This window comes from Carcharodon carcharias, chromosome 4 (genome assembly GCF_017639515.1).
Source record: "Carcharodon carcharias isolate sCarCar2 chromosome 4, sCarCar2.pri, whole genome shotgun sequence".
Classification (NCBI taxonomy): Eukaryota; Metazoa; Chordata; class Chondrichthyes; order Lamniformes; family Lamnidae; genus Carcharodon; species Carcharodon carcharias.
This window is the reverse complement of record NC_054470.1, coordinates 160,742,450-160,769,222: the sequence shown is the minus strand read 5'-3', so window position 1 is coordinate 160,769,222 and position 26,773 is coordinate 160,742,450. Positions and strand designations below refer to the sequence as shown.

Sequence of the window (26,773 nt, the reverse complement as noted above, 5' to 3'; positions counted from 1 at the left end):
TCTTTGCCTCCACCTATCACTGGCTTTCTATCCAGCTCTACCTGTCCCACCCCCCTCAACCAGCTTATATTTCATCTCATTTCTATATTTCTTAGTTCTGATGAAGAGTCATACAGACTCCAAACGTTAACTGTATTCCTCTCCGTAGATGCCATCAGACCTACGGTGTTTTTCCAGCTATTTTTGTCTTTGCTTCAGATTTCCAGCACCCGCAGTATTTTGCTTTTATCCATTTACCCACACAGGTGGATGTAAAAGACTACACAGCACTATTTCAAAGAAGAGTTATGCCTGATGCCCTGGCCAATAATTATCCCTCAATCATCATCAGACAAACAGATTATCTGGTCTGTCACATTGCTGTTTGTGGGAGCTTGCTGTGTGCACAAATTGGGTATTACACTTCCTACAATACAGCAATGACTAATTTTCAAATTACTTCATTGGTTGTGAAGCGTTTTCTGACGTCCTCTGGTTGTGAAAGGTGCTATATAAATACAAATCCTTTCCAATTCCAAACTCTGCGCCCTATTTGAACCCGGTTACTCCCACTGGCGATAGCACCACTCACTGGTGGAGGACTACCAACAGCTCCAGCTTCACTCGTAACCGTGGGAACTCCTAGCAGCCCCACCCAGCTGTGGGGAGGACTCCGTTGAGCTCCGGCGTCACACCCGGAGGGGGAGGGGGAGGCTTTGGGCATCTCCTGCTCCACCCAGCGGTGAGGAGGACTCCAGGCCGCTGTGCGTCGCCGCCAGGGCCACGTGGTGACGCGCAGCCGTCACGCACAGTGCGTTTTGCGCAGTCTCCGCTCGGCTGGGTTTCACCATGTCGGCAGGATCGCCACAATCGACGGGGTGAGAGCGCGCGGTGGTGCGCGACAGGCCGAGCTCATCGCGATCGCATATTGAGAATCAGGCAGGGTGATGGGGGGCCGCCTGCAAGGTGGCGGACGGTGTGGGGCCGCCGTGCGGCTGCTGGCGCGAGTTGGCGTGGTTTGTTTTTGAAAAATAAGCTGCTGCGTTGATGGCGCCATCCCGGACCGAGCCGGGGTAAAACGGACCAAACCAGTCCGTGCCGGGGTAGACCGGACCCAACCGGGGTAAAACCAGTCCGAGCCGGGGTAAACCGGACCCAACCGGGGTAAACCAGACCGAGCCGGGATAAAACGGGCCAAACCGGACCGAGCCGGGATAAAACGGGCCAAACCAGGCCGAGCCGGGGTAAACCTGGCCGAGCCAGGATCGAGCCGGGACAGTTGGTAAAATGTGAGGCCGTGGGAGGGGAAGCAGAGCCGGTTAGTCGGTATGTGTATGGACAGCTCTCGATCCGTTTACCACCGTGCGGGAAAGCGAACCTTTAAACCTGTTCATCCTCCCTCTTGTTATCGCAGGTACACTTCGCCCTTCGGCCTTTTTTATGTGAGGGAGGGGGGCCCCCTGAGCCTAACCCCTGGGATTGGTTGTGTCACTCCCCCCCACCCCCCCACCAGCCCCCCCACCGCAGCTGGGAGCAGTGACTGAGCTTTCGGCTTCCTTCACCGTGCGATCCGCCTCCTGTAGCTCCCCAGCAGGTTTAACAGCATCTGTGGAGAGAAAGACAGAGTTAACGTTTCGAGTCCGTATGACTTCTTCAGAGAGTAATCTAGTGTATTTAACATAGCTCTGAAGAAGAGTCATTCGGACTCCAAACAAACATTAACTTTTTTTCTCTCCACAGATGCTGTTAGACCTGCTGAGTTTATCCAGCATTTTTTGTTTTCGTTTCAGATTTCCAGCATCTGCAATAAATTGCCTTTATCCTTTAGCTCCTCATTTTCTTCACCGCTTCAGTCCAGCGACTGGTCAGAGGGTGAGGGGATAATGGGATGTATTTAAAAACTTGACAATAATAAAACTCTGCCAAGTTTCAGTGTCTCCTCATTTGTAGGGTTGACTTCTAATAAATATTCAAAATAAATCTTTTCTGGGCTCCAAAATGTGAAAGGTGCCCCCCCACTTTTTTTGTGTTCCCTCATAATAACTTGATAGTTACTGGTCAGCCTGTCTACTGATCTGTTCAAATGATGTTGTTGGTATTTCTTGGTCATTATGGTCACATCTGCCCTTTAGAAATGAAAATCCTAAAATGGACTTATCTTCCGAAATATATTTACTCTTGTGTATGTTGAAATAAAGATGGTACTATATTTAAGGTAGTAATTCAATATTGGTTTCTTGTCATTATTTGCTGCTTGAATTTTGTCTTTCGAGTTCTCTATCTTGCTGACAGTGGTAACAATTGTACTAGATAGTTACCTATGCTCAGGAAAAAAAACACTTTTGGTAAAGCTTACATGGTTAAATAATTTATTTTCTAGTAAACCTTGATCCGTAATGCAAAGCTGTACTGAAATTTTGTAGTATTTATACAACTAGAAAAAAAACTCAAAATTACACAGCAATTAGTATACGAAAGTGATATTTGGCTGATGTTGGATTATGAAGCACTACCGGTAATTCAATTCAGCAGTATTAAAATTGTTTCATCATTTTTTTGCCTAAGTTAAATACACTAGACAACTGGCTGTCACCCTAAAATGGATATTAGCATATTTATGTGGAACTTTAAAAATATTTTTCATCAGCTTTTCTTCAACTCCATTTTATTGCACTTCTCACCAATCCTCATTGGCCTGTGTTGACTCTATCCCCAATGCACTGATTTTTTTTGATTGCATCGTGATTTTTTTGTGATATTTTTTAAAGTTCTTTTGCAAGTAATACAGTGGGAGACATTGTCAGTGTATTTAGTACATGCTATGCCTACTGAAAGATGCACAAGTGTGATGTAATTGGAACAGGACATGGAGCAATAATCTGGTCAGTCTTAATTATTTAAAAGTTTGCACTTTATAGGCTGTAACAATATTAGGGTTGTGATTAGTCTAAACATTGTTCAAGTTTTGCTCATTCAGAACTCATTGTGCTGGAGCTTTGCATCACTCTTTTTAAAAAAAACTGGTGTATGAAATTAGGAATTTTGAACAAAATTTAAACAATTTTTGCCATTATAATTTACTGTCCTAATAATTTTAGAGGAAATAGAATACACTCTTCTGTTTAGCTGGACTAAAAGCTATCTTAAGCCTTTGATAAAAATAGTTTGTAAAAATATCAACTAGCCTGACTGAAACTGATCCTGATGTTAGGAATGGAGCCTTGAATATTCTCCTGCGTATGACCAGCTGATAATGCTATGCTTGTGTTGCTTACTTTTTGATTCTACAGCAAGATTAGCTGTGATGACTATATACTTAATTTCCAAAATATTTTTCCCAATTTTGGGCATTATAATGTTATGAACTAATGTTAAAATTATATGCATATATATGCTGTAGCCAGCTCTTCATATCTGTTGGCTTTACTGTTTCAGTTCATCAGTAAGTTGTATTTTAAATGAATAAGCACATTAGCGTCTCCAGTTACTGCTGGTTGGCTACAAATAATTTGGCCACCAAACCTGTACAATAGAAGTGTACATTCAACTGTAAGCCCTTCCTCTTCTATTCCTGCTCCCCAGTAGGTGAATTGAGTGAAAGCCTCATAAGTATTGGACACTTGCATGAGGCACTGGAAGTTTTAAACACCCAAGAAGTAGGGAAGGAAATTGATGAGATTGAAATAAGAAAGCCTCTGAATTATTATGGTTCTGTGTGGGGTGGGTGTTGAACTGAATCTGGGCCAGAGTGGATCTGTAGGACAGCACTGCCCAAAACTTAGCACTGGATTGTCTGTTAAGATATGAATGTGAGAGTAGACCGTTTTTTGCGATTGAAAAGCTTGCCATTGGGAAAGTAATGCTGGTGTAGACTAGCACGTTTAGCCAGCATTTTTTATACATAGTGCTTGGAAGGATGTTTTTGAAAGGTTGAAATTTTGAAATCTGGTATTGGTATTTTTATACTCTTTTTAATCTTGTCAGTTAACTTCCCTCCCCAATTGTTGAAGGCTCTTTGCTGCCTTACAACACAGTACAGTGGGAGCTGGTGGGCTCCAACATTCCTTGTCCATGTTACCTTTATTCCTGTGAACGTTGGTGGATGTTGGCAGACTATATGATTGCGAGGGATAGCACTTCAGAGACAGATCTTGTCCTTGTCCTCCATGTGTACATTTTAGCAGCGGCTCAAGGAATGAAGTAATTTGTAGGAATCGTGGTAATTTGTCCTTTTCCTAACCTAAGATGTTGCGGTTATTTGTAGCAGCCGTCACCTTGGCTGAAATTAGTTAAATCGGTGCAGACAAGTGATCTTCCTTATTCAGTCAATGTCAAGTAAAAACATGTCATGGTGTATTTAGATGCAGATCAGTCCATGATTTGGATTGAATACTTTGCCAAGGGAGGAGAAATATCATGAAATGTGTTGGAACTACAACTGATGGACTGGATCATCTCTTTTAACACCTAAACTAAGATAACTATTTTCTCGCAAACAATATTAACAAACAACATGTTTTTGTTACTCTAGGCGCCGTAGTAAATGGGATTGTCCAGAATCAATTCCTGTATCGATGGCAGTGTCGATAGAGTCTCAGATGAATAGTTTTCCTGTCACAATGCCACAAGTTGCAATTCATGGTGGAGGTCTCTCTGGTCCTCCATCGGTCAGTCAATCTCCTCAGTCTTCATCAGAAGCATTAGATGCAGCCGCTGCTGCCGCAGCTAGGATTAATGCCATGTTGATGGCAAAAGGGAAACTGAAGTTACCACAGACGCCAAGTAACAGAGTAAGTGATGCATTATTTTTAACATTTTATTGAACAAGAATGCAGGTTGCTGCACTTCAACTGTCATTTTAACACTGGACGGTTTAATACCATTTCACAATACTGCAAATTTTATAAGTATTCTGCATATTTTATTGGCAAGATCTATACGCATTTTTAGTTTCAGTTCCATATTCGCATAATTGCTCATATTTTTCTGTTTAATTTCTGTCAATGGTTATATCTATTTGTTTAGTGCATCAATAAATCATTAGTTAGCTTTTCTTCTTGACCAGTCAGGGAAGGCAATTCATTCTTGTGGGTGGCAAAACATCTGTTCAAAAGTTAAGGACTATATAAAGTGATTCATAAAGTTCTGTGTTTTTGCCAATTCTCTACCTCCCAAGTTGCATAGGACGCAAAACTTTGGATGAGTCAGTATGGGTTCAAGTCCAAATACATATGCGCAAATGTAATCTAGGCTGACACTAGCATGCAATACTGAATGTTATCCAAGGTGTCGTGTTTCAGATGAGACATTAAACCTTTGTGCTCACTTGAACATACATATGAATTAGGAGCAGGAGTATGCCACTCAGCCTCTCGAGCCTGCTCTTCCATTCTCTGAATGTATACTCAACCCCACATTCCTGCCTACCCCCAATAACCTTTTATCTCCTTGTTAATCAAGAACCTATCTAGCTCTGCCTTAAAAATATTCAAAGACTCTGCTTCCACCACGTTTTGAGGAAGAGTTCAAAAGACCCACTACCCTCTGAAACAAAAAATTTCTCCTCATCCCTGTCTTGAATGAGCGATCCCTTATTTTTAAACAGTGATCCCTAATTCTAGATTCTCCCACAAGAGGAAACATCTTCTCCACATCCACCCTGTTAAGACCCCCCAGCATCTTAAAGATTTCAATAAAGTCACCCCTTACTCTTCTAAATTGCGATGGATACAAGCCTAACTTGTCCAGCCTTTCCTTATAGGACAACTCGCCCATTCCTTGTACTAGTAAACCTTCTCTGAACTGCTTCGAAAGCATTTGCATCTTTCTTTAAATAAGGAGACCAGTACAGTACACAAAAATACTCCAGATGTGGTCTCACTAATGCTCTGTACAGTGAAGCATAACCTCTCCACTTTTGCATTCAATTGCTCTCACAATAAATGATAACATTCTATTAGCTTTCCTGATTACTTGCTGTACCTTCATACTAACCTTTTGTGATTCATGCCCTAGGACACGCAGATCCCTCTGAATCTCAGAGCTCTGACCATTTAGATAATAAACTTTTTTTTTTAATTCTTCCTGCCAAAATTAACAATTTCACATTTGCCCACATTATCCTCCATTTGCCAAATCTTTGCCCGCTCGCTTAACCTATCTATGTCACTTTATAGCTTCCTTATGTCCTCTTCACAATTTACTTTCCTACCTATCTTTGTGTTGTCAGCAAATTTAGCAACCATTCCTTCGGTCCCTTCACCCAAGTAATTTACATAAATTGTAAAACATTGAGGCTGCAGCACTGGTCCCTGTGGCACACCATTTGTCACATCTTGCCAACCAGAAAAAGACCCATTTATGCCAACACTCTGCTTCCTGTTAGCTAGCCAATCTTCTATCCATACTATTATGTTACCCCCACCATGATTATTTTCTCATATGATTCTCTGGCATTGTTTGAAGAAAAGGGAATTCTGGTCTTGTCCCAAATGAAATTTAGAAACTCTCCTTTTAAGCATTCTCAGAACTTGTTTGAGAATTTTCAAAAGAATCTTGGCCAGCAGATACCCTGTCTTAGTCTACTCTGACCTCTTAAGTTACCCCAGATATTTTATCTCTTTGATTTTCTGTTGAAATGCAAACTTGATCTTTTGTTGCACCATCAGTTTAGTGGAACGTGCTCACAATTTGATAAATTTGCTCATTAATCCAATATTTCACCATATCCTCTAATTGTAGATTGAAGAACTGGAATTGAGGACTATGTAGCAATATATAAATTGCCGGTCATATAAAAATTGGATTTTTGTGTTGTCTTTTGTCACTGGCTCCTGAATCCCAGGCTAGCCTTGGGGATTGTCATGAAAATGAATATAGGAACAGCAAATAAGCCATTCTGTACCTCAACTGCATTTACCCACCTTAGCTCTGTATCCCTTGATACCCTTACAATCTCACCCCTTTCTGTTAGGTATCATCCTCATCAACTACTATGTCCCAAGGGGAGAAGGAAAGCTGGTGAAACTGTTGCTATGGAAAGCAGAAGCAGTTGTTTGATTTTGAAATACAGTCAGGTTGACTTAAGTCATGAATATTGAACATTTGACTTTCTAGAAACAAAATATGATAGAAATGAGTAAAGGGCATTCAACCAACTATCTCAAGACTCTGTTTAGCCACTTTGCATGTTTTCTTACTGCATACCTATGTTTTTTGATGAATTACGTTTAAAGTTTTCTTGCTGTGTCATTTGCTCTACTGGACGGAAGATTATAACTTGAATAAGTATGAAGATATTAACTTCTTTAGTTTATTAAAGAGGGAAATGCTTATGTCAAAAATTCCTAAATAATTCCATTCATTTGATAAATTCTCCTTCCAGTCAAAGTCTTCAAAATCGATGTCCCATCTAAAGAACAAAGATGATATGGTGGTTGCTGAAATTGAAATTAATGATGTTCCTATTGTCTGTAGAAATCTACTCACAAGAGGTCACACTCAAGATGAAGTAAGTAATTAACAGGTATCTTAAATTAACTTCTTGGATATTTTGTATCCAGATTATGAAAGAGTGGAGATTATGAAAGAATTTGCAAATAATTGCAAGTGAGAAAAGTAAACCTTTTTTAATACAAATGTTTATAGAATATGTAAGTACAACTTCTATTTATATAGGATCTTTAATGTAGTAAAATGTCCCAAGGTGCTTCAGAGCAGCATTGTGAAACAAAAGATCAAGCCATATAAGAGATATTTGGGCAATTGCCCTGAAACTTGGTCAAAGAGGGTGGTTTTAAGAAAAGAGGGATAGAGAGGTGAAGAGGTTTAAGGAAGGAATTCCAGAGCTTAGTGCCTTGGCACCTGAAGGCATAGCTGCTATTGGTGGACCGATTGAAATGGAATATGCTTGAGACACCTTCTGTTTGTAGAATAGCATGGCCTGGATGTGAGAGTTAGTTGTAAAGAGTCTTTTATAATTAATCACTCTTTTGAGGGTGATTTTTTCCAATCAGTTTCCTAAGATGAGTGGCAGATCAGATGATTGGTCAGGATATAAAGAACGGCAGAGAATGACTAAAAGGTTAATGGTGAAAGAAACTAGATTATGAGAGGAAACTAGCTAGACATGTAAAAATGGATAGCAAGAGTTTTACGGGTATTTAAACAGGAAAAGAGTAGGTAAAGTGAGTGTTCTCCTTCTAGCACATGAGAATGGGTAGTTAATAGTAGAAAATAAGGAAATGGTGGATGAACTGAAATATTTTGCTTCTGTCTTCACTGTGAAGGATACAGAAAACATTCCAGTAATAGGAGGAGAGAGAGGATTTTGGTGAAATTACAATCACTAGGGAAACAGTACTGAGCAAACTGATAGAGCTTCAGGCTGACAAGTCTCCAGGTCCAGATGGACTTCATCCTAGGGTCTTAAAAGAGGTGACTAATGAGATAGTAGATGCGTTGGTGTTAATTTTCCAAAATTCCCTAGGTTCTGCAAAGGTTCCATCAGATTGGAAAGTAGCAAATATAACCCTTGTATTCAAGAAGGGAGGGAGACAGAAAACAGAAAATCATAGGCCAGTTAGCTTGATGTCTGTTGTGGGGAAGGCATTAGAGTCGATCATTAAAGAGGTAATAGCTGGGCACTTAGAAAAGTTCAAGATAATTGGGAAGACTCAGCATGGTTTTATGAAAGGAAAATCATGTTTAACCAATTGGGGTTCTTTGAAGGGGTAACATGTGCGGTGGATAGAGGGAAGTCTGTAGACATACTGTACTTGGACTTCCAGAAAGCATTTGATAAAATGCTACGTCAAAGGTTGTTGTGGAAAATTAGAGTTCATAGTGTAGAGGGTAACATAGGTAGAAGACTGGCTGGCAGAAAACAGAATGTGCATAAATGGATTTTTGTCTGATTGGCAGGATGTGATGAGTGGAGTCCCTCAGGGTTCTGTGCTGGAGCCTCAACTTTTTACAATTTACATCAATGACTCAGATGAGGGGAGCAAAGGCATGGTAGCTAAATTTGCAGATGACACAAAGATAGGTAGAAAAGTATGTTGTGAAGAAGACATATAGTTTTTGTAGACGGATATAGATAAATTGAGTGAGTGGGCAAAAATCTGGCATATGGAGTATAATGTAGGAAAATGTGAAGTTGTTTACTTTGGCAAGAAGAATAAAAGAAGAGTATTACTTAAACGGAGAACAACTGCAGAATTCCGAGGTGCAGAGGGATCTAGGTGTTCTCATGCAAGAGTCACAAAATGTTAGCATGCAGGTACAACATGTAATCAAGAAGGCTAATGGAATGCTATCCTTCATTCCTTTGAACATAAAAGTAAGGATGTTATGCTTCAGTTATACAGGCCATTGGTAAGATTGCATCTCGAATACTGTGTGCAGTTTTGGTCTCCTTATTTAAGGAAGGATATAAGTGTGTTGGAGATGGTTTATAGAAGATTTACTAAATTGATACCTGGAATGAGTGGGTGAGCATCTTATGAGGCTAGGTTGGACTTGAGTTTAGAAGAGTGAGGGGGGATGGGTGACTTGATTGACGTATATAAAGTCCTGAATGGTCTTGACAAGGTGGAAGTGGAAAGGATTTTTCCTTTTGTGGGTGAGCCCAGAACTAAGGGGCACTGTTTTAAAATTAGGGGTCATCCTTCTAGGATAGAGTTGAGGAAAATTTTTTTCTCTTAAGAGAGTCGTGTGACTTTGGAACTCTGCCTCAGGTGGTGGTGGAGATGAGGTCACTGAATATTTTTAAGGCAGAAGTAGATAGATTCTTGTTAGGCAAGGGAATCAAAGGTTAATCGGGGGTAGATGGGAATGCTGAACTCAACACAAACAGATCAGCCATTATCTTGTTGAATGGCGGAGCATGCTTAAGGAGCTGAACGGCCTACTTCTGCTCCTATTTCGTATGTTTGTATTTATTTCATTCTCTGCATACCAAAGCCATATGCTGGGCAGATAGCTAATTAAATGGCCCAGGTTATTTACCAGTCAGAAAGCCCCAGGAACCCATCATGCTGAGGGGTAGCAAGGACCCACCCAAACCGGTGGGGGGAGGGCCAAGGGGAAGGAAGAGTTAGGAATTAGCAACAGAATTTTTGATGACTGCAAGTTTACATGGTATAAAGTAGGAGGCTCGCCAGGGTGTGTTGCAAAAGTCAAATCTAGAGGTGACAAAGGCAGGGGTGAAAGTTGTAGCAGCAGATGAGCTGTGACAGAGTCTCATGCTTGACAATTCAAATAATTGTCAACATTGTGTGTTTTTTTTTTGAAAAGTTGTCTGTAATCAATTCCTGAGAGACAATTAGAGCCATAGAATAGAATCATGCAGCACAGGATGAGGACATTCAATCCATTGTGCCTATGTTCGCGCTTTGAAAGAGCTATCCAATTGGTCCCAAAGCCCTGCTCTTTCCACATTACAAAAGTACCCTCTTTTTTTTGTAGTGTGCAGCTGATTCATTTGTGCATGGACTCTTTGAAACTTCTTACATGGCTGTGCACGCACTGTAACTTAAAGGTGCTGACTTGTGCTTGGCCTGCGCAGGTACCTCTGGGTTCCTGTGTGAAGGAACGTTGCTCATAACCCTTCACATTTTTCCTTTTAAATATTTGTCCAATTCCCAGTTGAAAGTTATTGAAGCTGCTCCCACCATTCTTTCAGTAAGTGCATTCCAAGCCATCTAACTGGCAGTGTAAAATAATTTCCCCAAATCTTGTTAATTATATTAAATCCGTGCCTCAATCTATCAACCTTTTTTCCTTATCGCTTTGAAAACACCTCTTTCTGCTGTAAAGAAGACAATCCCAGCTTCTAGTTTCTCCACATAACTGATGTGTCTCATCCCTGATATAATCCTAGTAAATCTCTGAACTCTCCCCAAGGACTTGACATCCTTGGCAATTTTTAGAAAAACACTTTGTCAGTCACCTGTGTACCTGTTCTCAATATGTTATTTCATCAGTCAGTTGTAACATTCAATATTGAATAGCAATATGGATTACAATGAAAATACGACAGGTGCAACCATTCCATGCTAGTGTTTATGCTTTGCTCTAGCCTTCTCCCATCTTTCCTTATCTAAATCTATCATTGAAATTCTATTCCCTTCTCCCACATATGCTTATCTAGCTGCCCCTTAATTGCATTTATACTGTTTGTTTCAACCACTCCTTGTGGTAGTGACTTCCACACTCTTACCACTCTTTGGGTAAAGAAGTTTCTTGGTGACTATCTTATGTTGATGACCTCCACTTATGCTGTTCCTTACAAAAGGAACCATCCTCTGTCCTTTCTATCAAAACCTTTCATAATTTTAAATATCTCTATTAGGTCACCCCTCAGCCATTTTTCAAGAGAGACCCAGCCTGTCAATCGTTTCCTGATATGTATTCCTGCGCATTTTTGGTATCATCCTTGTAGATCTTCTCTGCACCCTCTCCACTGCCTGTATATCCTTTTTATAATATGGCGACGTCTACAGCATGCAGCACCCTTAAGGGTGGTCTAATCAATGTTCAATACATGTTTAGCATAACTTCCCTACTTTCCAATTCAACCCCTCTAGAAATCACCTTGCTAACCTGTGGCACAACTTTTATTGATTCGTGTATTTGTATTTCAGGCTTCCTTTGTTCCTCTACCTCATCAAGACTTGCACCTTCCGAGTAATAAATGACCTCCCACCAAAATGTACTACCTTATATAGGCGTTGAAGTTCATTTGCTAATTATTTGTTCAATCTGCAAGTTTATTAATGTACTCTTGTAATTTATTGCAGCCATCCTCAGTATTTACTATCCTGCCCCAATTGAGGGTGATGTGCAAATTTAGAAATTGTGTTTTTAATTTCAAGATCCAAATTGTTAAATCTAAATTGTGATCAGCAGTGGTTCCAGCACTGATCCTTGCGGAACACCACTTTTCACCTTATGCCACTCTGAATAAGTACTTGTGTGTTCTCATGTACTGATAGTATTTATTACTATCTGATATATACAAAGCAATTCATTTTTTTTTCAGATAAACAAAATCAGTGGTGCTGCTGTTTCCACCAGAGGGCGATACATGAATGCAGATGAGAAGCAAATGGCAGCACAAGGGTAAGGATCGTTTGCATTTCGCAATTTATTCCAGAAATGTGTCATTCTAGTGCTCCAGGACAAAACATATTTTCCATGTTAGGCTGAGCAGTGTGCTTTAATTAAAAGCAAATAAATTTGTGATTAAGTAGTTATTGCCTACCATGTATATGCTAAAGCAAAATAAATAGTTCATTTTTTTGGGTTAAGAAATCTGTTTTGTTGCAGAAAGTTGGAAGTGCTCATTTTATTTCATTTCTGTCTCCCATTTTATGTGGAAGTTAGTGGCTAAATGTTACAGGAACTTCCACAGGAGAAAGGGCCCACTAAATTATACACCTTATTTAGAAAATTACTCGTGTTAAGATTCTGAAAAGGCTGGAGACCAGAGACGTTTTTGAAGAAGCTGCCCTTCATTGTTATACAGTAAAATAATGGAAATTCTGGAAATGTTTTAATAGACCGTTCAACACCTGAAAGTAAAAGATTACTATTTGAGATATGACCTTTTTCTCTCATGCTGATCAATTTTCTGTGTAGTTCCTGATTTTGTTTTCTTTTTAATTTATTCTTTCATGGGATATGGGTGTTGCTGGCTAGGCTAACAATTGTTATCCATCCCTAATTACCCTTGAGAAGATGTTGGTGAGCTGCTTTCTTGAACCACTGCAATCCATGTGGTGTAGGTACTCCCACAGAGCTGATAGGAAGGGAGTCCTAGTGATGGTGAAGGGCGGCGATGTAGTTGCAAGTTAAAATGATGTGTGGCTTAAAGGGGAGGTGGTGGTGTTCCCATTCATCTGCTGTTCTAGTCGTTCGAGGTAGTAGAGGTTGCAGGTTTGGAAGGTGCTGTTGAAGGAAGCTTGGTAAGTTACTGCAGTGCATCTTGTATGTGGTGTACAGTTATTTCATACTTTTTATTTCTACGAAACTGAAAAAGTGGAATTAAAAAGTTTCCCTTTTGTGTCTTTTTCCACTTGTTTTGCCTATAAAGTAGAATATTGTACTAATCTAGGAGCTTGTCCCTCAGTTTTATAATCCCCATGTGCCTCAGAGGATTTAGTCAGGACACTTCAATTCTTTGAATCATGCTGCAGTAACCTTTACCATTTTCAACTTAGTATTTTACTACCTTTAATAAAATTCAGCCTCCCAATACAGCAACACCCCTTTCCCTTGAAGGCTCCAACATGGAAACTGAAAAACTTCTATGGCTTTTAGGGGAATGAAAGCAGAGCTACTTATTATTTTTCCTTTAAGAAAGTGTTTTCAAGTTTCAGACAAAGAAGATTTTTAAAGTTGGCTCATTTCTTTTACTTATTACACATAAAGCTTTCTTTAAAACTCATGCCAAACTTTGGTGGTATTGCGTTTGTCCTCATGAGCGCAAGATGAAAACCTTTGACAACATGTCTCTCTTTTAGCAATATTCAAGTTCTGTGCCACCAAGCGACATAAAGAATTCTGTAATTTCTTAATGAGAGACTTAATATTTTCACAAGATCACAAGGTAGGTTCGGATGAAAAATGCCCTCCACTCAAATTCATTTCAGCTCTTCCTTCTGGAAAACTACCATCTTCGCATTACAACCTCTGGGTTCTTAAATGAGTCCAGTGTCCACCCTACCCCTGTCGCTGATTCATTTGGATTGTGATCACCACCTGTGTAAAAACAGAATTTCCGTGGTCTATCCTAAATTTGCCCTGAAAAATCTTAAATCTGTATTACTATGCAACTGCAGTGGGACATTTGCAGATGTTAATCCCAGTTGTTCTAATCTGCTTTGTATCTTCTACACCTCTGAGATTAGTCTTTCTTTTGAGTAGAGCATCATTTCTGGTAGGATTGATACTTATTTGGCTATCCACTGACCAATTGAGGAGTATTCTTGCTTGAAATTGCATTCCGTATTCCTACGTGCAATGTAAGGGAACAGCATAGAATGTATATTTGTAAATAAGTAATCATAAAAGAGGGCTGTTTCATTATGGCTATCAGTGATATCGTATTTAATAAAATACATAATAGACCCAGAAGGCCTTATGTACTAGGATGTCTTACAAAGAAGAATGCTGTAACTCAAAATGCACTTTTCTGAGATGCCATTTGTGTGTACAATAAAAACTTTTAATACAACTGACCATACACAGAGTTGTGCTATTAAAATGTCAGCTGTGGCTCAGTGGTCATACTTGTGTTTGAATCCCCATCCAGGGACATGAGCACAAAATCCAATTTGACGTTCTAATGTAGAACTTGGGGGACTGCTGCACTGTTGGAAATGATGTCTTCCATTAAACCTTGAGCTGAAACCTGGTCTGCCCTCTCAGATGGACTTAAAGATACTAGGCTTTATTTCAGAGAAGAGCAGGGAGATTCTCCCTGATGTTCAGTCCAATGTTTATCCCTCAACCAATATCGCTAAAACATATTATCTGATTATTACCATGTTGTTTATAGGACCTTACTGTATTCAAATTGGCTGTTATGTTTCCTACAATACAATGGTGACTATACTTCAAAAGTATTTCATTGGCTATAAAGCCCTTCGCGATGTCTTGAGGTTGTGGACAGAATTGTATAAATGCAAGCCATTTTTAAAAAATTTTATTTGAATGCACATTAGGTGAAATTTGATAATTGTTAGTCCAATTAGGATATTGTCCTGGTAATACTTATCCCTTAGTAAACATTGCTAAAACAGATTATCTGTCGCCATTATTGTGCTGTTTGTGAAACCTTGCTCTGTGCAAATTGGCTGCTGTGTTTCCTACATTACAACAATAACGACACTTCAAAAATACTTAATTGGCTGTAAAGCAATTTGTGACATCCTGATGTTGCAAAAGGTGCTATATAAATGCAAGTCTTTTAGTTACAAAACAGTTTTCTTTGCCTAACTCGTTAGTTATCAGTAGATAATTGATTAATACAGTAACCTATAGGTACAGTTTGTGCATTTTGTTTTAAAGCATAAAGTCTGTTTTATCTTTGGTTCCGTTGTAATGCATTAGTAACGTTGAAGTTAAAGCGCTTTAAGTCAATAATTATTCTTTCTTTAGGGATCGACCCCTCTACCTTTGCATACAGGCACAGACGCAGAAGAGTGTGGACAGTAAGACTTGTTGAAATTGCTAAGTGTCTAATTTTCACTTGATTAAAAATTCAGTCATTTTTGTGTTACCTGGATGATAGTTACAGTCTATATACTCTTGTCATAATCATTAGAGCCTCAGAACATTAGATGCTATGTGACAAATAATAGACTATTTTTAGTTTATAATAATAGGTTTGTTTCTGTTGACTTTGATAAATGTAGATTCTAAGTTGAGTTTTAACTGCTTATTTTTCCCCTCTAATTTTTTTTGCCCTCTTGTGAAGGTGTGAAGTGGGGTATGGTTCCATGAGGTCGGTCACTTCCATGTACCTTTCCAAAATGGCCATTGTTTATATCTTGCCAAAATGGCCATTGTTTATATATGATCCTGGCCATGAGTATCAGTGGGCTATTTTTGTGAGGCCGTCACAGCTAGGCCTTCTGCACGCTCTGGAGCAGCATTCCCCCCCCCTTACCTCCAACTCCACCTTCTCTTCCTTTGTTGCAGAATGAACTTGGCTCACTTAATATAGGAAAGAATCAAATCTGTCTGGCTCACCTACTTATTCTATAAATCTGCTGTAGAACGACTGTAACTATCTTTAACACCTCACCTTAGTTCAATTTCATTTGAATTAAATTAAAGCTTGGACTAATGTGTAACAAAATACTGGTATTTAAATAAGCACTTTCATGCAAAACTGTATACTTCATTATTTTGACACACAACTTATGAGACATTAACATTTGGGGAAACACAGTAGATATTTTAATTATATGAACTTGTCTTCTTGGGTGTTTTCCAGATGTTGGAGGATGTCATATATAGCGGAGGTATTCATTTTGGCCAGGAAACTGCTGGTTTTGAAGATAATGTGTAAATTGTTCACGTCAGAATTAATATAAAAATACCAGTGTTATAGATTTGTTGCAGGAGTTGCACCTTCGTGCAGGTTTTTATCTTGTAAACCTCATGCAATTTCTGTACTGGTATATGGAGCTTAGGTCACTGTTTAGTTGGAGTCATAGTTTATTACATTGGTGCTATTGATAAAGTAGATTGTACAGTAACTTTTTCAGGGAATACTTTACATTGGAAATACTTTTTGAAAGTATTTATAGGATTTTTACTTGCAGTTACTTTACATTTAATTTCCATTCCAAGAAAACGATGTGCATCAAGTACAGCTGATTTGTTTTCATCTCAGGGGCTGTAAACAGGATCAAAGAGATTATTGGTGAAGCATTAGCAAAAGAAGCCATCAAACAACCACTTCCACCTGTAGTGACATCTACTGCAAGGAGCAGTCCTATGACTGCACACAACTCTCCATACAACTCTTTGCCCCAGTTACAGCCAGGGGTATGTATGGTTTAGGCTAAACAGAATATTAGTATGCGCTTGCTGTATTGGTTAATATTAGTTACAGAATTATTTATAAATGAAGTTATGCATCGATAGACTCAGATTAACAAATACTTGGATCAAATCATAGAATTACAGTCTAGTAATTTAATTTTAATGGCTTTATCTTATGGCTGTGCTGTAGAATAATTCTGCAATATTAGGCCAATGCCAGATTTACCAAAAGACAAGGTGTTTTAGAATTTAGATACTTTATTTAAAATACATTTTTGCTAAGTAGTTTATACCCTTGTTCAAATTGAATTGGAGAAAAAATGGTTAAGCCTGCTTTGATAGGGAATTTAAAATTGGATATTGTAGGATGCCAAATAGACCTATTTGCTTAGTGTGTTCCTGCCTTGGCTGAAGCTCTAATCATTCTGTCCAGGATACCTTGGCACATTTGTGTGTTTGCAAGCATGGAGCTCTATCCTTCAGGTTCAATCTTCAAATATTTAAAGACCATTGAAGGGAGAATTTCTGCACTTTAAACATCTAAATTAAGTTCAGGTAGGTTTAAAACATGTGCAGGAGGTCTAAAATAATTCCTGAGAATTTCCAGGTTTGACATGACACTGAACTTCGACTCTATGTCCACATACTCCCTCTCAGAGGATTCTTAGCCTTTGTTGCTGCAAAGTCAGTTCAGGTCTTAACTCAGGACATGGCAAGGTTCGTCTCTGTGAAATGAAAACAGTTTTACACTGAGTTAAGTTTGTGTTTTTGATGCATTTTAAAAATTACTAAAAGTGAAGGCTGTTGGTGGTGGGCAGTGAAATATCTTCCATGTGGATACAAGTTGGTTGCAAACAATCTCAAATCAAGCTCAACACAATCAGATACAAAGTAGTGCTTCCTCTATCTTGCTGAAACATTGTTGAGATTAGTGCTAGATCATAACGACAACTTATATTTATATAGCACCTTTAATGTTATAAAAGCTTCCTAAGACAGTTTGCAGGCAAATTATAAAACGAGATATGACACTGAGCTGCATTAGGAGATATCGGGCCAGATGACAAAAAGCATGGTCAAAGAGGTAGGTTTTAAGGATGTCTGATAAGTGCTGATGTAAGTTACAACTTATATTTGAAACTTGTGTTTTTGTAGATTATCCACAGTCTTAAAAAACTGAAATATGGTAGATGCACAATTGGAATTAATTCAGCAATGAAATAATTTGATCAAATTTTAAAAGCAATCCGACTTCAAATTAAAATTGAAGACAGCCAAGTTTTCAATTTTAATCCTGTTTTTAATTGTGCCTTTACGAATGAGCAACTTGCTTTAGTGTGAGTCCCTTTTCACCTGATCAGACGTTTTGGAGCAGGGGTGTCCAACTCTTTCCTTCCTTGTGTGCCACTCAACTGCCTATGGACACTGCGAGCTACAAAGTGAAACATTGAAATCATGGGCAGAATCTTCCCCCCGTTGTGTGGGGGTGGGGGGGGGGGCGGGTGTGTGTGTGTGTGTGTGTGTGTGTGTGTGTGTGTGTGTGTGGTGTGTGTGTGTGTGAGAGAGAGAGCGGGTGCGAGCGGGCGGGTTCCCGATTGGCCGCCATTTTACGTGGGCATGCCAATTAAGGCCTGTTGAGTGTGACGTGTGCCAAGAAGCACTATTCGCTCCCTTTGCGGACGGAAGGGGGGGATTCCCTGAGCTGGGAGTGTGCTCTTTCATGCACATGCGCGAAAGAGCGTACAAAGATCTCCCTGAGGCAAAGTGCTACCTCGGAGATCGGCTCAGGTTTAAAACATTGAATAAAGATGAGAAAAAAAATTATTGACATGTCCCAGCTCATGTGACACTGTCACATGAGCTGGGACATGTCCATTACTTTTATTTAAAATTTTCTGGAACACTTTAAATCGCTCATGAAACCTCATCCTGCCTTTGAATGAGATTTCATGTTTTTTCGGAAGCCCGCCTGGGCTCCCAGCCTGCTTGCGAACCTTAAGTTTGGATGGGCAGCTCCATCGATTGCTTCAGTTACTTCTTTAAGGGCCTTAAGTGGCCGTTGGCAGGTCGGGATGCACACCTCATTTTACGTGCCAGCAAGCAGGCCTTGCCCCCACTCATTGACCTAAAAATTCACCCCATGGACTGTAAACTTAAATAATAGAAAAAACCCATAAGATGCTGGGAATACTTTGCAGGTCAGGGAGCATCGGTAGAATGAGGAACAATTAATGTTTCATGTTGATGGCAGCACTAGAAGAAGCTAGAGATTTAACAGTTTATAAGCAAGTACAGAGTTAGGAAGAGAAAAGGGGCAGGGAGAAGAGTGGTGGAGGAAAGAACAAGAACATCTGTGACAGGCTGGGTGATTACTCAAATGACAAAAGGGATGGGGGTGTAACTAAAGCAAAAAAAGGGTGACAGTAGGATGAATAAAAAAAGGTAGGTCTAGCGGAGGAACAAATGGCAATAGGAGAACTTTTCCCAGTATCTGCTTTCTGGAAAAATGGGAGCAGTGGTTATGATCTAAAGCTTTTGAAATCAGAATGGAGTCCCCGAGGTTGTAAATTGCCTTAATGAGAAACAAGGTGTTGTTTCTCTAAATTCTGCTGAACTTTATTTCAACAATGTAGTGGTCAGAGTGGGACAGAGAATAAACTTGAGTATCTAGTTACTATTATGGTATAAGAAATTTGGTATATGTATTCAAATGAAATAACTCTTTTTTAGAATGGTAAACCAATTTTATGGGTCAGATTCAGACTGAGTAATATATTGGGTACCCTGTTTTAAACCTATTTGATTATATACTTGGAGTGAGATGTCAGCAAATCCTTTAACGTTTTGTCCAAGTTGGTGTTTCTTTATTGCTTTAACTTTTCCTTAATTTGTTGCTCTTGAAAGCTAGTGTAATTCCAATACAATCCAGCCAAGGGAGTACAGTAAAATGAAATGTGAGCATTTCTGTGACTGTTAGCACTGCCCTGTGATTGGCTAACAGGAGGAGTGACCACTCTTCTGTTGATGGCTGCTTGACTTCTTGGAGGACAGTATTATGTGGCACGTTATAGAGCATTGTAACCTTTATAGACGTTCCCCTCCCTCCATTAAACTATAAACCTGAAGATTTTGCCCCAAAAATGAACACTTTAAAATATTAAGGCTGTTTAATGGTTTCAGCTTGGTTTGTTCTTAAACTTAGTTAAATTTAAGTTAAATTTAGATACTTTCTCCATGTATTAATAGGATAGAAGGAGTTAAGTGTATTTGATCAGTCTAATACTGTGTGCTGAAATGCGTTTTTGTTTCTCTTTACAGATGCATTTTGTTCAGGACAAAATATTTGTGGGTCTAGAGCATGCTCCTCCAAATTTCAATGCAAAAGAAAAAGTGGAGGGCCCCGGAGGATCTTTCTTGCACCATATACAAAATGAAACAGGAGCCAAAGTTCACCTCCGAGGTAAAGGGTCAGGGTTCATTGAGCCAACATCTGGAAGGGAGGCATTTGAACCTATGTATATTTATATCACGTAAGTCTAACTTTTTTAACTGAAAATTATAAAATAGAAAAATTACTAATGATAGCAACTTCTGAGGGAAAGTGCAGTTTATCATTGCTATTCTACTACAGCTTAATTTTATCAGTATAGTAGGGCTTAAATATTACAGAATGTAGAAAGAGTGTTATTTCCAGTAATACATTTGTCACTGAGGTGAAGATTAGTTGCGAACTTCTCAAGGCCTCTTGCTGAAAAACTGGTGGAAGACTAGTGGAATTTCTAGGAAATTGGCCTGAATCACTTGTCCCACCCCCTCTTCTACACCCCTTCCAGAGCTAGACATTACTAGGGTAGATTGTAGTGACCTTGTGTTACTCCTAAAACTGTGTATTGAATCTGGAAGCTTCCTGATTAATTACCTCAATACAACTTCACACAATTTGCTGCCTTTTGGGTGAGAGGTTAAACTAAGGTTTTATTTGTTCGTTTAGGTAGATGTAAAAGATCACTGCACCTTTTCAAATAAAAGCAAGGAGTCTTGGTGGCATGGTTAATCTTCATCCCACATTGAATGCCACCAAAACAATTATCTGGTCATTTATCTAATTACTGTTTCTGGGGTCTTGTGCATAAAATTGACTACTGCATTCATCTGCAAAATAGCATTGGGCACACTTCAACTGTAATGAATTAGCTGTGAAGTGCTTTGCACCATTCTGAGGATATGTAATACATAAATGCAAAATATTTCCATGTCAACAACCATTAGAGAACTTTATTTACTACTCTGCACATGTATGTAATGTCACTGTAACCTCTTAAATCAGTCATTTGGCTGCCTGTTTCCTCTATTGAAATTGTAAGCTCACACTTAAGGAAAATTAATATTCAGTATCCTGGATGTGTTACCCTTTACATAGCTATATTTTTTGTTTTCACAGTCATCCTAAACCAGAAGGTTTGGCGTCAGCAAAAACACTTTGTGAAAACTTGCTTCAGACAGTGAGTAGACTTGATCCAGTCAAATTGACTGAGATATGCTGAAATTTAATCTTATTGCAAGAGAAATAGTAAATTTATTGGTTGCATTTTATGCCAAGGTTGGTAACCACCTTGATAAGTTGAAGTATTACAATACTTTAAAGTGGCAATATGGCCATTTTTCTAAGTATTAGTGGCTCTTCTCTTAACAGGCTAACCCTTCTCTGATTGAAGTACAAGATAGCTTTGTGCAATACTGTTTATTCCCTAGCACGTGAAATGACAAATTGCCACTTAAGAAAAGTACAGGAATTGTCCATATAAGTATGGGTGCTTTACTGCTGCATTGTGTCAGATCCATACTGCAGTACTGTTCCAGAGGTGCTTTCATCTCCCAGTAGAAAGTAACATCTAAATCCCTACAATGGGTTGGTGTATAGTGCAATTTCATAATGGTATAGAGCCATACAGAGCAGATAGATTCCATATTCAGTCCTTAGTAAAGATGACAGCCAATCTTAACTGAGACAGCGACGGGAATGTTGAGTTGGCTTCAACGTGCATCAACTAAGGAAGAGGCAAATCTAATAGCAATCAGTAAACCTTTATGTAGCTGCATGTATGATGGATGAGGACAGGTTTGGTCATGGCTGTGAAAGCCCCACAATCAAATAACTCAGTGCTCACTTTTGAAGCTCCCAAATTAAGAATGACTATCTGTGTGACTTATTGGAAGGCTACTGCAATCTGTGGAGCTTTGACATTGTATGTCATTTCTTTAGAGAAAACTGAGAAAGAAATTGAAAATCAAAGTGTTCCTAAGTACTTTGTGCAATACAGTTTCAGGACTTGTGCTAGCTGAATGGTGTTAAGGCATAGGAGAAAGAGCATAGGAACAGGAGGAGGTCATTTGGCTCATCAAGCCTACTCCACCATTCGATTAGATCGTGATTGATCATCTACCTCAATGCCACTTTCCCGCACTATCTTCATATCCCTTGATTTCATTAGTCTCCAGAAATATATCAATTTTTGTCTTGAACATGCTCAATAATTGAGCTCACACAGCCCTTTGGGATGGAGAATTCCAAAGATTCATTACCGTCTGAGTGAAGAAATTTCTCCTCATTTCAGTCTTAAATGGCCTGCCCGTTATCCTGTGATTATGTCTACTGGTTTTAGATTCACCAGCCAGGGGAAACATCTTATCTACACCGACCCCGTCATACCCTGTAAAACTTAGTAAGTTTCAATGAGATCACCCCTCATTCTTCGAAATTCTAGTGAATATACAGACCCAATCTCCTCAATCTCCTCATACAACAATCTCGCCGTCCCAAGGATTAATCTAGTGAGCCTCAGTTGCACTCCCTCCATGGCAGTTATATCCTTCCTTAGATAAGGAAATCTGAACTGCGCACAATACTCCAGGTGAGGTCTCATCAAGGCTGTATACAACCGCAGCAAGATATCTTTACTTCTGTACTCAAATCCATTTGCGATTCAGGCCAACATACCATTTGCCTTCCTAATTGCTTGCTGCACCTGCAGGCTAGCTTTTAGTGACCCATGACAAGGACACCCAAGTCCCTTTGGACACCTGCACTTACCAACCCCTCACCATTTAAGAAATATTCTGCCTTTGTGCCAAACTGAATAACTTCAGACTTATTCACATTATATTCCATCTGCTATGTTCTAGCCCATTCACTTAGCCTGCCCAGATCTTCTTGGAGCTTCTTTGCATCCTCCTCAAAACTTACGTTCCCACCCAGTTTGGTACCATCGATAAATTTGGAAATATTACAATTGATCCCCAAATCATTATCGATTGTGAACAGCCGTGGACCCAGCACTGATCCTTGCGGTACCCCACTAGTAACAGCCTGCCATCCTGAGAATGATTTGTTTATTCCTGCTCTCCGCTTTCTGTCTGCTAACTAATTCTTGATCCATATTTGTATATTCCGCAACCCCCCCCCCCCCGCCCCCATCCCATGTGCTCCAATTTTATTTACTAGCCCCCTCTGTGGGACCTTATCAAAAGGTGAGATATAGTAGGAGGCCATAGAGTATTGATCACTTACCAGCTTGGATTGTCAAGATCTGGAGCAAGCTAACAGCGTCAGACTCTAGCCATGCTAATGAGCTGAGTCCAACCAGTTAGGGAAAGTTGGCAAAACAATAAAAGAAACTTGAAAAAGAATACCTAACTGAAATCACCCAAATTAGTTTTAAATGAGATTTTATAACTTATTTTGAAGTGATTGGGAATGGTGTTGGATTTGATCATAAATTGATGTATTCAACAATCTTGCATGGAAAATAATATGCAAAAAAATCTTGCATTTATATAATGTCCTTCATGACCTCAGGATATTACAAAGTGCTTTACAGCCAATGACATTTTTTTGTAGTGTAGCCAATGAGACCTCCATCAGCTCCGGTTTTCCCCCAAAGTCTCAAATTTGAAATTCGTATCCTTGCATTTAAATTGTCCCATGGTCTCATCTGTTCCTATCTCTCTGATCTTCTCCTGTTCTACAAATCTTCCCCTCTTCCTAGCCCTGCCCCTCTGACTATGATCCTTTGTGCACCCTTTGCCCTGACCATTTGTAACAGTGCTTTTGGCCACTTAGGCCTTGTGCTCTGGAATTCTTTCTCTAAACCTGTCATCTTACTACTTCCCTCTCATTTAAGATCCTCCTTAAAACCCAGCTCTTTGACCAGGTTTGCACATGCCAGGATTTTCTTTCTGAAAATTATGACAAGCAGGTAGTCACAAACTGACAGCCTGATGTAGCGAGTAAGGTCAGCAGTGAGAGATCAGAGATTGCTTTTTAATGAAAGCAAAATACTGCAGACGAAGGAAATAAAATGAAAATTGCTGGAAAAACTCAGCAAGTCTGGCAGCATCTGAGAAAAAGAGAGCTTCTTTTAGAAGTCATATGGACTCTAAACGTTAGAGGGACAATGGGCAAAATTTCATTTGATTCCCTTTTAAATTATATAAATTGCCATAAAATGAATTATCTTTTTGTGTATTTCAATAAAGCAGAGTTGTATTAATAATTGACTTTCCAATGAAATATGATTGCCTATTCAGACACTTCCATAAGCATACTGCAATCACCTCTGTTATGAGCCTCTCTATAGGGCGACTGGGTTGACTGTACTTGAGTTGGAAGAGGTTAAGGAAGCCACTCTTTATTGTTAGGGAATTGTGCAGAGATGTTAGTATAACCTTGCATTATAAATAGCTCATACTCCAGCTGGCAGTGATCACAATTAATGATGAATGCGCAATGTCAGAGGATAAGATGTATGTTCTGATATTAAGTGCAGATATTAGTTTACAAACTGAAATAATTATTTAATGCTCATTTTTGAATACTGTCTCTTTTTTTTTATAAGGTATATGCAGAATATTCTAGATACCAAAGCCAGATTACATCAGGAATGGGTCCACCATCAGGTATCCTTCTGGAGTGATGTGAACTTTGAGAAACACAATGTTAACGCCATATGTTTTACTTGGAGGTTTGTGGGACTGGAGGGGTTTGCAGAGGTAGGAAAGGGTGAGGCCATGGAGGGATTTGAAAACAAGGATGAGAATTTTAAAATTGCAAGTTGCTTGACCGAAAACCCATTTAGGAGACCGAGCACGGGTACTAGGTGATCAGGACTTGGTGCGAGTTAGGACTTGGGCAGCAGAGATTTGAATGATCTCAAGTTCATGGAGGGATAATATGGGAGACCATCCAGGAGAGCTTTGGAGTTGTCAAGTCCAGAGGTAACAAAGGTACAAATGAGAGTTTCAGCAGTAGATGAGCTGAGAAAGGAACAAAGTCGGGCGACATTATGGAGGAGGAAAGATGTTGTACTAGTGATAGTGCAGATGTGTGGTCAGCAGCTCATCTTAAGATCAGATATGACACCAGGGTTGTGAGCTGTCTGGTTTAGCTGCAGAGTTGCCAGGGAGAGGGATGGAGTCATTCGCAAGGGAATGGAGTTTGGAGTTGGGACTGCGAACAATGGCTCCTGTTTTCCCAATATTTAACTGGAGGAAATTCCTACTCTATTGGATATCGGATAAGCAGTCTGATAATTTTGCAACAGTGGAGAATTCGAGAGAGATGATGGTGAGATAGAGCTGGGTGAGGTCAGCATGTGTATGAAAGCTACTGTTTTTTCACCTTTTTGCCAAGGGACAGAAAGCAGATCAGAAATACAAGGGGGGCATTGAAAGATCCTTTGTGTGTGTATGGGGGGGGGGGGGGGGGTGGGGGGGGGGGGGGGGGGGGGGGCAGCAGAGGTAACGGTGCAGGAGAAGGAAGAAAAGCTTTTGTAAGTGATGCTCTGACCTCGATTAGATAAGAATCGAACCAGCTGAGAGCAGTTCCATCCAGCTGGATGACTTTGGAGAGGCATTGGAGAAGGATGGTGTGCTCAGCTGTGTCAAAGACTGCAGACAGATTAAGAAGGACAAGGAGGGATCCCTTTGTTATAGACAAGTAGGATGTCATTTGTGACTTTGGTTAGAGCCATTTCAGTAACGTTTCAGGGGGTGATTGCAGGGATTCAAACATAGAGTTCCAGGAAAGATGGGAACGGTTTTGGGAGGCAACAACATATTTGAGGATATTGGAGAGGAAAGGGAGGTTGGAGTTGGGGTGGTCCTTGCAAGGACAGTCAGGCCAAGGGTTGGCTTTTTGATGAGAGGAGTAATGACAACAGGTTTAAAAGGGAGGGAGATAATATCAGTTGACATGGGGAGCAGGAGGGGGAATTGGGTGGTCAGCAGTTTATTAGGAACTGCAAGTTTGCTAGGCCTACAGCAATGGGTAATGTATTTTTTTATTCTTTCATGGGATGTGAGCACAGCTGGCAAGGCCAACATTTGTTGCCCATCCCTAAATGCCTTGAGAATGTGGTGGTGAGCCTCCGCTTTGAATTACTGCAGTCCATCTGTTGTAGGTACACCAATAATGCTGTTAGGAAGGCAGTTCCAAGATTTTGACCCAATGACAGTGATAGTTCAAAGTCAGGCTGGTGTGTGGCTTGGAAGGTAACTTGGGTGGTGGGGTTCCCATGTCTGTGCAGTCTGGTCCTTCTAGATAATAAAGGTCGTGGGTTTGGAAGTTGCTGCTGAAGGAACCTGGGTGAGTTGCTGCAGTGCATCTTGTATATGCTACACATTGTTGCCGCTGTGTGTCAGTGATGGACGGAGTGGATATTAGGTGGTGGATGGGGTATCAATCAAATGGGCTTCTTGCCCTGGATGGTGTCGATTTTCTTGGTGGTGTTGGAGCTGCACTCATCAGACAAATGCAAAGTATTGCATCACACTCCTGACCTGTGCCTTGTAAATGATAAAGAGGCTTTGGTGAGCCAGGAGTTGAATTAGTAGCTGTAGAGTTCCAGTTTCTGACCTGCTTTTGTAGGCATGGTATTTGTATGGCTGGTCAAGCCAAATTTCTGCTGATGGTGCGTGATTCAGCAAGGGTAATGCCATTGAATGTCACAGGGAGATGGTTAGATTTTCTCTTGTTGGAGATGCATGTCACTTGTGTGGTTTGGAATGTTGGTTACCACTTATCAGCCCATGCCTGAATCTTGTCCAGGCCTTGCTGCTTATGGATGGACTGCTTCGGTATCTGAGTCTCAAATGATATTGAACATTGTGCAACCATTAGCGAACATTCCTATTTCTGACCTAATGATGGGGGAAGGTCATTGATGAAGCAGCTGAC

The 26,773-nt window shown here is 39.9% G+C and overlaps 1 protein-coding gene across 5 annotated transcripts in view; it reads left to right on the top strand.

The window, feature by feature from the left end:
• Nucleotides 1–747: 747 nt before the first annotated feature.
• The window catches only part of LOC121277423 (KH homology domain-containing protein 4-like), a 45,615-nt gene continuing 19,589 nt past the window's right edge, over nt 748–26,773 (top strand). The window contains exons 1-9 of one of the 5 annotated variants that reach the window (XM_041186863.1): nt 748–857; nt 4,511–4,769; nt 7,364–7,489; nt 12,023–12,102; nt 15,145–15,197; nt 16,388–16,542; nt 19,858–20,069; nt 20,981–21,041; nt 24,435–24,495. In XM_041186863.1, coding sequence (XP_041042797.1) covers nt 829–857; nt 4,511–4,769; nt 7,364–7,489; nt 12,023–12,102; nt 15,145–15,197; nt 16,388–16,542; nt 19,858–20,069; nt 20,981–21,041; nt 24,435–24,495 — 1,036 coding nt within the window. In that variant the 5' untranslated portion in view covers nt 748–828. Of the gene's footprint in view, nt 858–902; nt 1,394–4,510; nt 4,770–7,363; nt 7,490–12,022; nt 12,103–15,144; nt 15,198–16,387; nt 16,543–19,857; nt 20,070–20,980; nt 21,042–24,434; nt 24,496–26,773 lie in introns of those variants that run through there. The other 4 variants (XM_041186865.1, XM_041186866.1, XM_041186862.1 and 1 more) reach the window with 4 other exon arrangements.